Source organism: Juglans microcarpa x Juglans regia, chromosome 8S, assembly GCF_004785595.1.
Source record: "Juglans microcarpa x Juglans regia isolate MS1-56 chromosome 8S, Jm3101_v1.0, whole genome shotgun sequence".
NCBI lineage: Eukaryota > Viridiplantae > Streptophyta > Magnoliopsida > Fagales > Juglandaceae > Juglans > Juglans microcarpa x Juglans regia.
Window position 1 is genome coordinate 1,229,538 of NC_054609.1, and position 14,923 is coordinate 1,244,460.

General features: G+C 31.1%; 2 protein-coding genes across 2 annotated transcripts; one reads left to right on the forward strand and one right to left on the reverse strand.

The window, feature by feature from the left end:
- Positions 1 to 4,530: 4,530 nt before the first annotated feature.
- On the forward strand, positions 4,531 to 7,660 carry LOC121244947 (sm-like protein LSM3A). The gene is made up of 3 exons (XM_041143199.1): positions 4,531 to 4,750; positions 6,253 to 6,348; positions 7,426 to 7,660. Exons 1-3 carry the CDS (start codon positions 4,634 to 4,636, stop codon positions 7,504 to 7,506), a joined length of 294 nt encoding a protein of 97 aa, XP_040999133.1. The 5' UTR covers positions 4,531 to 4,633; the 3' UTR covers positions 7,507 to 7,660.
- Positions 7,661 to 8,312: 652 nt separating this feature from the next.
- Positions 8,313 to 12,544, reverse strand: LOC121244704 (fructose-1,6-bisphosphatase, cytosolic). Its single transcript, XM_041142881.1, has 11 exons — positions 12,151 to 12,544; positions 11,671 to 11,718; positions 11,438 to 11,512; positions 11,299 to 11,360; positions 11,128 to 11,194; positions 10,888 to 11,001; positions 10,544 to 10,630; positions 9,930 to 10,066; positions 9,285 to 9,371; positions 9,059 to 9,134; positions 8,313 to 8,604 (listed from the first exon to the last, which is right to left on the reverse strand). The coding sequence occupies exons 1-11, from the start codon at positions 12,307 to 12,309 to the stop codon at positions 8,494 to 8,496; spliced, it is 1,023 nt and encodes a 340-aa protein (XP_040998815.1). The 5' UTR covers positions 12,310 to 12,544; the 3' UTR covers positions 8,313 to 8,493.
- Positions 12,545 to 14,923: the final 2,379 nt, after the last annotated feature.

Genomic DNA, 14,923 nt, shown 5'->3' on the forward strand with positions numbered 1-14,923 from the left:
TTCATTTTCCACCGGAACTTAATAATTGAGTAATAAGATGTCATAGCTAAGGATCTCTATTGTGAGAATTTAAAATAAAGAGAAATATTTTTCATTATTGATATAAATGATTAGTATGTCCATTAATTTATTTAACAATTTTGTATGTAGTTTTCTAAATAATTAAGTGCTATTTTTTAAAAAGAAGAAAAAAATATCTAACTCGCAGGTGTTAATTTCATTTTTTAATTCGTCCAACATTTTTGCTTTGTGGTTTTTAAGAATGTCTTTACAGGTAAACTCCAATGTCTAAACATCTCCAAGTGCCCTGTTTGGTTTTTCGGATAGTCTCATTCTATCTTATCACATTTTATCTCATGTCATGTTATCTCAATATTGAATATTATTAAAACATAAATACTTTTTAATTTTAAATTTTTAAATTTTTAAATTTTTCATTTAATTATTATCTAATTATTACAATTTTTCAAAACTTATAATAAAACACAAAAAACAATTCAGTTTTTTTAAATTTCAAAATAAAAATTGTATTAAAAAAGAATATTCTAATAATATTTTAACTTTATAATTTTTTTAACTTTATAATTAATACAAAATATAATCTTTTTAATAGTAAACCTCATATTTTAAAAAAATTATATAAGACTTGCACACACTAAATCGTATCTAACATTACTTTTAAAATCAGACTAAAAAAGTGATTAGTTAGAAGAATAACTTAGTAGCCTTTTCAAATGTCAACCCAAACGAGTAGTGTTTTTCTTCCTCTGTCTTAGGAATAATATTTATATATGAGTAGTGTTATAAGTATGCACAATTTTATGATATTCATATTCAATAGCAATCTCATTTTATTAGTTTTTTTAATTTAAATTTCAAATTTTAAAATATTCACAATTTCAATAGCTGACACGTTAGTCATATGGTTATGTAATTAAAAATTATAATTACAAATAATGTTTTTCTTACTTTTTATACCCTTCAATCATACACAACATTATGATTTTATCAACTCTACAACAAATTAAATTATACCCAATTGAGTTTTTCTAAAAGAAAAATTTTGGAACTCTAAAATATAAATCTTAATAATCTTAATTCTAATTATTTTTAAAAATTATTTTACGATCCTAGCCTCCAGATCTTAGTCATAGTTGATCTAATCACTTCATTGCTTATTTTACGATCTAAAAAAAAATTTCCTACTAAGTTTCTACTTCTTTCTGCTGTTACAACTCAATTACCTCATTTTCCTCCCTAAGTTGAAGCTTGTCCCACCTTTTCTTCGGATCCTCCATCGCTGCTTACCCCAGTCCTGTAAATTGACTAGGGAAGACGACTCCTCCGTCCTCCCTCACTCTACAAGCAAGCTAGACTATCCCTTGACTCAAGCTTTCTCCTCGGAGTAAGCTCGGAGAAGACTTATAAAAAGGTGGGCTATTTTGTGTGACTCTCGTGCATGCCTTGTTATTATTATTTTTATTTGCTTCCTTAAATGCTGAGCATTCATTTTCCACCGGAACTTAATAATTGAGTAATAAGATGTCATGGCTATGGATCTCTATTGTGATAATTTAAAATAATAAGATGTCATAGCTATAGCACTCCCAATGGATGCCTTATAATACATTTTTCTTTAAAATATAAAAAAAAAATTCTTAAAAGTGCTCTCCAATGGATCTTGTATTCCATCATTTATTTTATATTCTACTACAGATGTGGAGGGAGCTATTCATCATTGTAAACATTTTAAATTAGTTTCTTTCTCCTACTGTTTGATTTTCTCCATTTTTTTAAAAGTCATTTATTTTCATTTCAAATCTTCTCTCATTCTCACATTTTCTTCTTTGTTGTGCGTCAAAGACAAAATCTGAAGCTGAATTAATCTCTTATTTTCATTATATAATCTCTTCTTTTTATTTTTTGAATTAATTTATATTTTAGTTTAGTTTATAAATTTGGATTAATTTAAAATATAACATAATTATATGACATTGTATATGTAGAGATATTACAAATATCAAAATATTTGAGGATATCATTGATAGTTCGAGAAAATATTTGAAATGAATAAAAAAATATTAAAAAGTATAATATTTAAATAATATGAAGAAAAAATAGATAAGTTAATGTATAATATACTGCAAAAATTAATATGTAAAATAGAAAAAGTGAATTTTGTTAATATATTTTAAAGAATAAGATGAACAATCTATTGAGAGTGCTTAAGGATCTCTATTGTGATAATTTAAAATGAAGAGAAATATTTTTCATTATTGATCTAAATTAGTATTTCCATTAATTTATTTAACAATTTTTTATGTGATTTTTAAATAATTAAGTGCTATTTTTTGAAAAGAAGAAAAAAAAAAAGAAAAAAAAAAACCTAACTCGCAGGTGTTAATTTCATTTTCTAATTCGTCCAACCGATCAAAAAAATTTTCCAATTCGTCCAACATTTGTGCTCCATGTTTTTTAAGAATGTCTCTTAGGTAAACTCCAATACCTATAATTTGCCTAAACATCTCCATAGGCCCTGTTTCACTTTATAGATGGTCTCATTCCATCTTATCACATTTTATCTTATTCATCTCAACATTCAAATATCATTTAAATACAGACATTTTTCAATTTCAAATTTTTAAAATTTCAATTTTTTCATATAATTATTACTTAATCTGTACAACTTTCTCAAACTTTAAATAAAACACAAAAACAATTCAATTTTTTTATATTTCAAAATAAAAATAAAAATAAAAAATTATATTATAATAATATTTTAACTTTATAATATTTTTATTCAATATTTTCTATCTCATTTTCTAAAATTTCATAAAACATCTTAATTCAAACTACTTTATTACTATTTATAAACTATCTCAGGACTATTTACAAATTTTTCATTCACTCTCATTGGTTATTTGTGTAACTAAATGATGCTTAAGAGCATAATGCATACCGTTCTTTTACGAGGTAAGTAATAATTCATGCGTAATCCTTTTTACAATTTTTTAATAATTTGGTATAAAATAAAAGGTACATATGCCAAATCTGAGATTCTAATGAGATAGAATCTTAAAATTAAAAAAATAAAAATAATATGTTTGATTGGCACGTTATAAAATGAATTATAAAATACTTTTGTCCATGTCTTTAATATTCTTATATCAAAGAGGTATTTTAGACTCAAGTCAATATGTAGACTAGAACACATATATTATTTAAATGATAAGATTTAATTTGTCAAATTAAATTTTAAAATTTATCTATATATCATATAAACAATTGACTATGTCTGCTTAACATACCGGCTCAAAAATATAATTTTTCTACACTAAAGAGTAACCAATAAATCCCAAAAATAATAGAGGTCTATAGCATTCAAGTATACTCAATGAGTTACAATTAGAGAAATAATATTTACAATCTTAGATATGCAAGTCTCGCATATTCTATTTAAAAAAAATGATAAATTTAGGATCGATACAAAAAAAAATATTTTTAATAATAAATCTCATATTTAAAAAAAAATACGTAAAATTTGCACACATTAAAATCACATCTAACATTACTTGTACAATTACGAGAGAATGTAAATTATTTTTAAAATCAGACTAAAAAGTGATTAGTTAGAAGAATAACTTAAGTAACCTTTTCAAATGTCAACCCAAACGAGTAGTACGTATTTACTACTATTTTTCTTCCTCTGGCTTAGGAATAATATATGAGTAGTGCAATGAGTACATATAATTTTACGCATAAAATATTATATATTAAATAGTAATTTCATTTTATTAGATTTTTTTTATTGTAAATTTTAAATTTTAAAATATTAACAATTTCAATAACTCATACGTCAGCCGAATGATTATGTAATTAAAAATTGTAAGTAGAAATAATGTTGTTCTTACTTTTTATACCCTTCAATCATACTCAAGGTCACGATTTTATCAACGCTACAACAAATTAAATTATACCCAATTGAATTTTTTTAAAAGAAAAATTTTGGAACTCTAAAATATAAATCTTAATCACCATTCCAATCGTTACTTGGAGAATCGTTGAAATTGGCCGTTATCTGATACTTAGCAGTCAGAATTTGTCAGAACTGGTTGGCCGATCGCCGGAATCCGATAGCCAGCCATCGATGGAATGGAAGGACAAGCAGCCACCATTAATTTTTTAAAAAAATTATAAAATTCAATTTCATGTGAATGAATACATTTTAATTAAAAAAAAATTTATTTATAAGTTATCGTGTAAATTAATATACTCGCGATTGATATGAATATTATGCTTCATCTACCGACCTACAAGGAGAAAAAGAGTTGAGAAATTTGTTTTACAAGTCAAAAGAGTTGAGAAATTTTTTAGTTATAGATAAATTTTATAAAAATAAATTTATAAACTGATGTATTTTAAAATGATATATTAATTTATAAAATAATTTTTATTATAAAATATATTTAAAAAAAATTATAAGAAAAAAATTATATTAATTTATATATATATATATATATTTTTTACCGTAAAACTTCTGGGGTGAGTTTAGAGTGCCAGGAGGTGTTGTGGAGTTTCTCAGTTTGTATCGGGGGCGGGCTAGCAAAAGGAAGAAAGGAGAGAAAAAAGAGGAATGGCGAGCGAGGAAGATAGTGCGGTGAAGGAGCCTTTGGATCTCATTAGGCTCAGCCTCGACGAGCGCATCTACGTCAAGCTCCGATCAGACCGTGAACTCCGCGGCAAACTTCATGTGGGTTCCTCTTTCTCTCTCTCTCTCTCACACACACACAAACACAAACTTGAACGCGGGCTGTATTTGTATTATTTATCCATTTCTCGTGTTCCTAGGGTTCTGCTTTACGGACCTAAAACAATGAAGGTTAGGGGTTAGGGTTTCTGAAGTGAATGGATTGGTTATTTCAAACGAGGAAAGAACATTCTTTAGCAATAGCGGAAGATAATGTTTCGTTGAAACTAATTTTGGGCATGTGTGATTTCAAGGGACTAGGGAGTCGTTCAGAAGATGTTTCCTTTTGAAGAAATTGGTGGTCCACTTGACTTAGCTCGATAACATTGAAAAGGTGTCATTTTTTAAGTACATTACCCGGTTGTTACTGGGGAAATTACAGAGTATGTAAAAATTATATTTTTCGGTGCAATCTGTGCAAATTAAGAATGTCAAGCGAGCTTTGATAATTTTTTCAGCTGTAGTGATGAAATGCGGGAATTCTTAAAGTCTTGGTTAAGAGAAATGTATATCCGACAAAATTACATGAGTCAGCCTGGGGCTAGCCGTATAAACCGGACGCCATGGGTTCAAAATTCCACATTCACACTCTTGGAGCCATTGAATTGGGGGAATTTTCCTTTAAATTACCCAAGGTGCCCTTGTCGGAAACTCCTTGCTGAGAGCATGTGCACCCCTAGGATTAGCCGATACTTTCTCCCGGATATCCAGTGCCAATAAAAAAAAATTATATGAGTGAGATAGGAAGCTTAGTTTTGTTGTAAATTAGTAATTTAATGCAATTTGATTGTGCAATCATCAAATTGGTTGGGGTTTCTCGTTAGCATAAATATTTGTTAGTGTATATTACAATGTTGTACATTAGCTTGTGTTTAATTTGGATCATCAACGTTATAACTGGTCTTGACCATCCCTGAAAAGATTCCCAGGCTCAACCTTATGCTTCTCAACTTTTCTCTCTGTCCAAAACCACCCAATCCTAAACATGTAAGAGTAGAGTTTGCATAGGTGAGTTTGTCTAGGTATTGGCCAAAGAGTTATTCTTAGCTGACACTAACTTTGTTTTTTTAAAAGTTCTAGCTGGCACTGAGCTAAGAAGAACACTTCCCAATTCATATATTTATAGTCCCACTTGACCTTTGCTACATTTCTACTTGAACCAGTAGAAATTCCCACAACAATCTATATAGCAGTCTCTTCTAAAAGAAAAAATTGCAAGACAAAGTAGTCATCTACTGAAGTATTTTGATCTTCGAAGATAAAAATGATAAAAATAATTTTTGGTTCTCAAGTTTGTGAAGGCTGTGTACTTGGATGCAGCATGTTTGAACTGGTGATTTGAAGCTTTTCTCAGGAAGACAATTGTATTGAAAGGGAAATGAACATAAAGGGGAAAACAAGACCTTGTATATTCTCATTGATTTCAGCTTGCAATTTGGTCATTAAGCAACGGATGTGTTTATGCAACCATTGATAAATATTGTGGTTGAAAATCTGGCTTGCAGGCCTACGATCAGCACTTGAATATGATTCTTGGTGATGTTGAAGAAATTGTTACCACAGTTGAAATTGATGATGAAACGTATGAAGAGATAGTTCGGGTATGTTTTAATCTCACCTTGTTTCTTTACATTATTATCATTTATAAAAGGTTATCTTGTCTCCTCTGGAAGCTAAATATGGAAATGGAAGAAATGATGGGATGCCTTGCACCTTGGGTAGAGGCCACCCTGGTGTTTCTGGTAGCTTTAATAGTTAAAGAACCTTGCATTATTCAGGACATCAACCTTTATTGCCAATGAAAACGAGAAATATATGCTTACTTTTTTTTATAAGTAAAAATATATGCTAACTTAGTGAAACGTTTGGCTATATATTATGATTCATGAAGTCAGACTCACAGTCATGGAAGTTTGTTTCTATTGTTGCATTGAGGAGTTTGGTCCCATATATCCACCCCTATACTGAGAGTTCAAATTCATATATGTCTGAAAACCTTTTAATTTATGCATGGAAGAAATTGTTCAAGATGGAAGTAAAGTGGACATCTTTTTTTTTTTTTTTTTTTTGCATTGTTAATAATCTTCTTTATCACTTTATAGTCTGGATTTACTCTTCTTTTTATCCTTTTTAATCAATTTTGGCAAATATACATAGGAATTACATATAGGTGAAACTTGGTGTGTAGATATTGACACTAATGGGACATCATTACTCCTTGTGTTGCAATGCATAGTTACTATGTTTTGGTGATTTACCCCTTTGAAGCATGTAGTATTTATGAATCACTATATTGATTCAAATTCTAATACTGGAAAAGTAACCTTAGAATACTTAGTACCTTTCCAAACTTTAGTGAGAGGAGAAAAAGAGAGAGACTTGACTTGACGGTCTGAACAGCGGCACAGGGTAGATGAGTTTGAGAATGGTGAGTGAGAAATAACACGGCAGAGTAAAAGTCTAGAATAAAAATGTATCGAGGGTTTCTAAGGTTTAATTTGATCGGTTTTTTGCAGTTACATATAGCCTGGACTACTTAAAAAAAAAAAAAAAAACATATCTTGGACTAGATTTTGATAAAACTGGCCGGAACGAGTCTTTCCGGTTGGGTCGGTCCAGCTGGTTCTTTGACCACTTTATTTTTATTACTGATGTACTTTTTTTTTTCTCCATTACAGACTACAAGGCGCACAGTGCCATTCCTCTTTGTTAGAGGAGATGGTGTGATATTGGTTTCCCCGCCATTGAGGACAGCTTGATTTCGAGAGGAAGCATACCAGTCTATTTCATGCCTGCTATCACACACCTTATTGCCCCTGTATTCTAAACCCTAAGTTTTTTGCATAGACTGAATTATTATGTACAAGTCATATTCTGGAGTTTCCTTATTGATTTAGATAACACTTGATTCCATTTTCATTTTCGCATAAAAATGTAAGGCTGATGTCAGTGCACACTACACAGGATTGGTTGGATAAGACTGATATGTTGGACCTGACCCAGGATCATACTTTGTGATGGCTAAAAAGAGTGAGCACTCCTTAAATTTGGCCGATGGCTAAAAGGGGTGGCTTTCGTTGCAAGAGTAGCTTACTCCAAATATTGAACACATGCATAGCCGCAAAATTATTTAAGTTTAGAGAGTGATATTTACAGTCAAAGGGTGTGGAAGGCCTCCTTCAGTTATACAAATGAGATAGTTAAATAAATAAGATAGAAAGTTGAAAGTTGAATAAAATATTATTATAATATTATTTTTATTTTAAGATTTGAAAAAGTTGAATTGTTCCTTATATTTTGTTTGAAAGTTTGAAGAAATTATAATAATTAGATAAGAAGAAATGAGATGAGAAGATTTGTGAAAACAAATCAAGCCTTAAGTCTCGCACGCTTTAAAAAGAAAAAGTAAATTTGGAATTCATATAAAAGAATTATTTTTTTAATAATAAACCTTACTTCTTTTTAAAAGTAAGTACATGTAGTTTGGACATGTTACGATTGTATTTAATATTACTCTTAAGTCAGAATCACACAGATATCCATTCTCGTCAATTGATAAGAATGACCCATTACAAAACCTCAGTGAGTTTATCTTAAGAAGATAAGAGTGAAATGGCAGAGAACCTGATTTTGCATTGAAGACTCGTATTTATTTATTTATTCCTTGAAGATCCGTATTAAATTCCCCCAACTGCAGACATTGTTGAGGCTATCGTAGTGATACGAATGACATGAGAAGCATGACTTTATTCCTTAGCTTCAGCAGCATAGAGAGCTTTAAGTTCCTCAACATCATCATGGCTTCCAAGGAATATCGGAGATCTCTCATGTATCTTCGTTGGAATCAAGTCAAGTGCCTGCAAAGATAACCCGTTTCAATCAGTTTCTGGTTTTAGCCAACAGTAGCGAGATAGATTTTCTTAACGGTTAATTCTTCCGAGGGATTCGCCAAAACAAAAAAAAAAATATTCTTCCGAGGGGCTGTAGACCAGGACTTGGGCAGTCGACTCAGAACCAATCCCCAAAAACAGAGCAACTCAACCTTTGATTATTTTGGATTTATCCGCTCTGTATAGACTATAAGTAGTGATTTGGTATCAAGCGTTTGAAAAGAACTAAAAAGTTGCTTAAGTTTTGCTCAAAGTTTTAAATTCGAAAACATCAGGTCAAGAACTAGTTTTTTAGTCAAAAAAGGTTCACAAACAAGATATTTGGAGGTGAATTTTAGCAAAACCAAACTTATTATTTTCATGATAAATCTTAGTATATAGTTAGATCATATTCAGTCAAGAAAGTTCATCAGGTGAATACCCGTTGCTTCCCGGTGAAAGCCTGACCTCCCGCTTGTTCCATCAAGAATGACATTGGGAAAACTTCATAAAGAACACTGTCCAGATTATAAAAAGAAAAAAAAAAAGGGGTCAAATTCACAAAATTTAATCCTCCCCAAGATTTATGACCTAAAGCTTTAAGATCTAACATCAAGTTTTGATTACTTAGAATGAGAAAACCAGTAATCAAACCGCACATAACATACCGCAGTTTCCCACTGGGGCTCTTCCTGTCAGCAGGATACAAAAAGACACCCCCATAAAGTAATGTGCGATGGACATCGGCTACCATGCTGTCAATCATGATAATATATGAAACCACATTAATCTTTCTGGAAGAGATGAAGTCAGGTAGTAAACCAAACACAAAGATCAACCAATATTGTAAGTTGACAATTTTACATGATGTTTAGTTGAAAGGCAATTAACTAGCCTAACATCCATTTTGGTCACTGCTTTTGTACACCAGCATATGCAGAAAATTATCTTGACTGCATTCAGAGTCATAAGAGTGGCCACAAACATTTTTTCATCGGAATTAAAGTGGTTACAAACATGTAACTAATAAGCATAGGGATTAACGTCAGGAAGACTGCATGAATGGACATAGCCACGGTCTACTCTGCATAGATGTCAGCAGAAACAACAATTCAATATTTCTGCATGTTAATGTTAATCCCTTATATAACCACTGCCTAAAAAAGATTGCATCCATTTTAGTTAATGAATAGAGCTGCCATTCAAACGTGGCAACAACTACCATATTAATTGTGGCAAGCCAGCAACCAAATATCAGAAAAACAATTTCAACACCTAGAAATATTTAGTAGCTAGGTTCGGAACCATGATACCTTCCAATGTATCTTAGAGACTTTGATGATGAACCATCTTTAGGGAACTTGCACTTTTCCACAAACTGAGTCGTTGGACCATCCCAGTTCTTGGCATTTCCCTCATTTACTGAATAAATCTTTCCTTTCTTTGGAATCTGCAAAAAGGAATATAGTAAACATGTTCTAAATACACCAAATAAACCCGAGCTGGTATATACAGAGCTGCATGTCCCTCTTATCACATATATATCACTGTATTATTGCTCTCTCCCATTTAAGAAAAGAACACACGCATGATCACCATGAAGCCAATTTTGTCAGTATACTACATGTGCACCAACCTAATGTAAACAATAGATGTTTATAAATTACAAGCATGTAAAGTTGCCTGAAGAGAATTTACTATAGAAAATAAATCACTTTACCGTAGTCAATTATCTGGATAAAAAAAATTGAGAAATTTTTTAATTTCACTCATTTGACTCGTTAATAGGAAAAAAAATCTACATATACTCTGAGATGGGAACGTCCAGGATAGCATTCATGGAGAACAGAAATATCTACGAATGCCGTATGTGGTACTCGAGTAACATATTTTTTTTTTTATAAGTACTTGAGTAACATATATATACCTTGATGTCAGGATGAGTAAGAATGAACTCCCCGAGAGATGGATCAAGAGTAAAGCCGTTGACACCAGTTCCAGTGCTTAACACTAGCTGCAAAATTACAAAGTTCCATGAGAAAATAAAGACATAACAAAGCCCAATTCTAGGATGCAAATAAGGAAACTTCATTATTAGTTGTATCCATCAGCACAGAAGATTCAGTCAACGGTTGTTAATTATAGGTCCGCCTATCACTCAATATACAAGTCATGACAGAGCCCATTATCAGAATGGGAACACACTATCAGTGCGCCACCAAAAGGAAAGATTGAGGGCAAAAGTTAGAAAAGGATCAACTGAATCTGTACCGTGCAAGAGCTCCCATACATGCAATAGCCAGCTGCCACCATATTCTTCCCAGGTTGTAACACATCATCTAGTGTTGGTTCATTGGTATGTTTAACCATATAAATCCCAAAGATCTAGATGAAAGAAGAGGCAATCAATAAGATACTTCAATTTCAAGTTATTCTCGACCAATAATTACTTCACATATAAATCAGCAAATCATAACATCATTACAATTATCAAGAGATCAGGGGGCATACAGTTCCAATTGAAACTCCACAGTCAATGTTGGATGATCCATCCAATGGATCAAAAACAACAGCATACCTGTGTTGTAAGAAAGCATTTAAGATAAGATCTATAGAAAAATCTCATATCTGATATTTAAATCAACTATGAAGTCCTGAACAACAGTGGGTGAAAGCAAACACCTTCCACGCTTAGATGCCTCCACAAAGGTTGCCTCTTCATCCTCTTCTGATACAAGGATGCACTGCAAGAAGACCCAGGCTTTTAGAAAACTCATAACGAGTTCAGATAATAACCATCAACAATCTTCTAGGGACTCACTGTTCGGCCACTGCTTATCAGAGCCTTGACAAAAACCTCATTTGAAAGCACATCCAGTTTCTTTTGCTCTTCACCCTAGAGTCACAAAGGCACAAAAACCTCACATAAACAAGATAAGAAGTTAAAAATCTCTAAAGAGCAGATAAAAAGGACAAAACGAGGATGGTGTAAGTTGAGTAAAAATTGAACACAGAAAAGCCATACAAGGGTTTCCGAAATAATATATTACTAGCCTGAACATTGGTCTCTCCAGCAAGTCCAATGAGTTTGGCAAGACCCGCCTGCAAATAGAAAAGTAGAGAACTTTTCCCATTAAGAATCAAAAGTCAAACGTCAAAATCCTCTATCCTTGCAACTATAGATCGCAAAATTATTTAGCTTCTTCCCCGAAGAAAAAGTATCTGAAATTTTCCGGGCTATCTAATCTATATACAAGAAGAAAACATTAGCATTTCCGCTAAATATCTAACAACAGAACAATCTGTCCGATACTTGAATTTGTGATAAGAAAGGGGAAAAGAAAAATTTGTTCTTGTGTCTTATGTTACACAGTTCTAAAAAAAAGCAAACAACGTAAGGCAATGAAATGGAATAGAAAAAGATTCGCATCCCAATCGCCAACCAAACTATAGAATTAGGATTTGGAAAAAAAAAAAAATATACGAATAAAAGAAGGAAGGAAGTCAAAGGGAGAGAGGTGGAGATGGGAATACCTTGTTAACGGCGGAACATACGAACTTGCAGCCGAGGACAATGTGACTGAGCAAGATGCTGAAATCGCCGCGGGACTCCGGGTGCCTGGACTGTTCGTTGAGCACGAAACGAGTTATGGTCATCAAGTCCGTCCGGTGGGCGTCCGCCGCGTGATCCATCTTCTTCTTTCACTCGCTTCCGATAAACAAAATCTCTCTCTCTCTCTCTCTCTCTCTCTGTGTTTCTTTCTCTATATATGTTCCTAAGGTTGCTCGGTTCGAGGAGGGAGATGGATAAGAATGACTGGGCTTGCCAGAGATAAAGTTTGGGGAAGGAAAGGAGATGGGCCTATCCGGTGTCGAGGGAAGTTTCGCACGACACGTGGCGGGCGTGGAGGGAAGGAGTGAGCGAGTGGAGGTCACTGATGGGTGCGGATAACTCCTTCCGTCTTCTTCCTTGCTCAGATCTGGCGGTTATAAGGTTGCTGTCACTTGTCACTCTCTCTCTCTCTCTCTCTATGTCCTAATAGGACCACCGAGAGATATGGTTGATTTCGACAAAATTTATGATGTTTCCAAACTCCTCTTCTCAGGGCCCCAGGGGAGACTTTACGCAAAGATGCTGTGAAATAAAAGGAATATACTTAACGTAAATACGCGTAAATTTTTGTAAAAATGTCAATCTCATTTTGAAAAATTGTAAATAATTATTAAAACTTATATCTATTATTATTTCGGAAAGAATAATGTTTGATCATCTTAGCTAGGATTTGAATAGTAAAATGAAATAAAATAAGATGATTTTAGATAAAAGTTGAATAAAATATTATTAGTATATTTTTTTGTTAATATTATTATTATTTTAAATTTTAAAAAATTAAATAATTTATTATATTTTATGAAAAAATTTATAATAATGAAATGAAATGAAATTTTGATTTCCAAACCTAGTCTAAAGTTATCGTTTAGATGATTATTTTTTACGTGGTATTACATGTGATGTGACTTGATTTATTGAAAAAAACTAAAACCACAAACACACAAAAGAGGAAGAGAGAATCTAAAATTTTAGTCTTCATTATTTTTTGTATTTTCAAACACTCTTTTAGTTTGACAATAATTTTTTGTGTTTTGTTTTTAATAAATCGCGATGTGGTGCCACATAAAGGTATCAAATCGTGTTAACGGGTCGTGTTCGTGTCGTGTTAAGACATGTATATTATACTATATAGGTCAATCCTAACCCGACCCGTTAAGCTTATCGTGTCAAAATCTCAAACCCTAACACGATCTATTAACATAACGGATCGTGTCGTGTCAATCCGTTTTGACTCGTTTATGTAAATGGATTGAACAGACCCAAAATTAACCCGTTTGATCTAGTTAAGTTTAGCATATTTTTATATAAATGTTAAAATCACAATATCTATAAAAAATATAAAATTAACTGCAAGTCCAAAATTACAATCTAAATAATAAAAATATCGAAATTAAAATTCTAAAAATTTTAGTTTTTAGGTATAATGGTATAATTATAATTTTAACTTTCTTAACGGATCATAATGGGTTATAATAGGTCAAAATGGGTTGACCCGTTATCAACCTGTTGAGCAATAGTGTCTTAACGGGTCAATCTGTTCTGACCCGAACCCGTTAAGACTAAACCTTAACCCGCTTTTATCGTGTCGTGTTCGTGTTGGATTAACGGATCGTGTCACATATTGTCACATTTAGTGCCACCTCAAAAGAGCCATTAAACAATATGTTTTAAAAGGATAATATTAAAAAATAATATCATTTTATAAAAATATTTTTAATTTAAAATATAATTATATAAAGAATTGTAAAAACGATTGTACGTGTTTCATAAAATCAATTAAAACCATATCAGATACTTATATTACATTAAATCATATTAATTTATAAACTTATTTTCATAAAATTTCTACGTAGATTAGACTTTTTTTTTTTTTTCTAAACACAGTATTTCAAAATAAAAATAAAACACGCAATAATTATAGTACATTGTTTTTTTCTGTTTTTTTTTTCAAATAATTTTTTAAACGCCTTAAACATTAAAAAAAATCATAAATTCATTAAAAATTATTTCCTTAATTATTAAGTAAAATAAATAAAAAAATCAAATCGGTGAGAATCCTCGGTGGCCCAAGTATTATCCATATGCACTACTCAAAGAGCTGGTAAAAAGCTTGCACACATTAATTTTGTATATAAAATTACTCTTAGATAAATTCGTGTATATATATATACTAGCAGTAGGGTAACGTCCAAGGGACGTTTGCCTAATTTTTTTTTTTTTTTTTTTTAACCTAGTCATTAAGTAAGTGTTTTTTTAATAATTTTGTAAATTTTTTATTTTTTAAAAAAATGTTTATGATGATTAAAAATATACATGAAAAAAAGAAAATAAAAATAAAAAAATGAAATACACATTCAGGACGTATTTTCGAGCTACTTTTCGGTAGCTGTTGCAGTTCTTTTTAGTTAATTAAGAATATTATTATATTTAAATTATGTTAAAATTTTAATTATTTATATAGTTTTACTTTTTTAAAAATACTTAACAAAATTTCATCATTTATTTAATGATGAAATATTAGTATTTTATAAATTAAATTTGATAATTTATTTATGATATGATATTTATATGTTAATTATATATTTTAAATTAATTTAAAAAATCAGTATTTAAATTTTCACCATTGGATCAAATTTGGAGAATTATGATGAAGGGTTAGATTTAAATTCCAAAAAGTTCCCTTTTCCCCTCACT

What these genes read in the sequence shown, in the direction of transcription:
- LOC121244704 (XM_041142881.1), bottom strand. Translation starts at nt 12,309, where the DNA reads ATGGATCACGCGGCGGACGCCCACCGGACGGACTTGATGACCATAACT. An exon ending in TGATAAGCAGTGGCCGAACA is followed by an intron (nt 11,361 to 11,437) that starts GTGAGTCCCTAG and finishes GTCTTCTTGCAG; the next exon opens with TGCATCCTTGTATCAGAAGA. An exon ending in TCTCTAAGATACATTGGAAG is followed by an intron (nt 9,372 to 9,929) that starts GTATCATGGTTC and finishes CATGATTGACAG; the next exon opens with CATGGTAGCCGATGTCCATC.
- LOC121244947 (XM_041143199.1), top strand. Translation starts at nt 4,634, where the DNA reads ATGGCGAGCGAGGAAGATAGTGCGGTGAAGGAGCCTTTGGATCTCATT. An exon ending in AACTCCGCGGCAAACTTCAT is followed by an intron (nt 4,751 to 6,252) that starts GTGGGTTCCTCT and finishes TCTGGCTTGCAG; the next exon opens with GCCTACGATCAGCACTTGAA. An exon ending in CGTATGAAGAGATAGTTCGG is followed by an intron (nt 6,349 to 7,425) that starts GTATGTTTTAAT and finishes TCTCCATTACAG; the next exon opens with ACTACAAGGCGCACAGTGCC.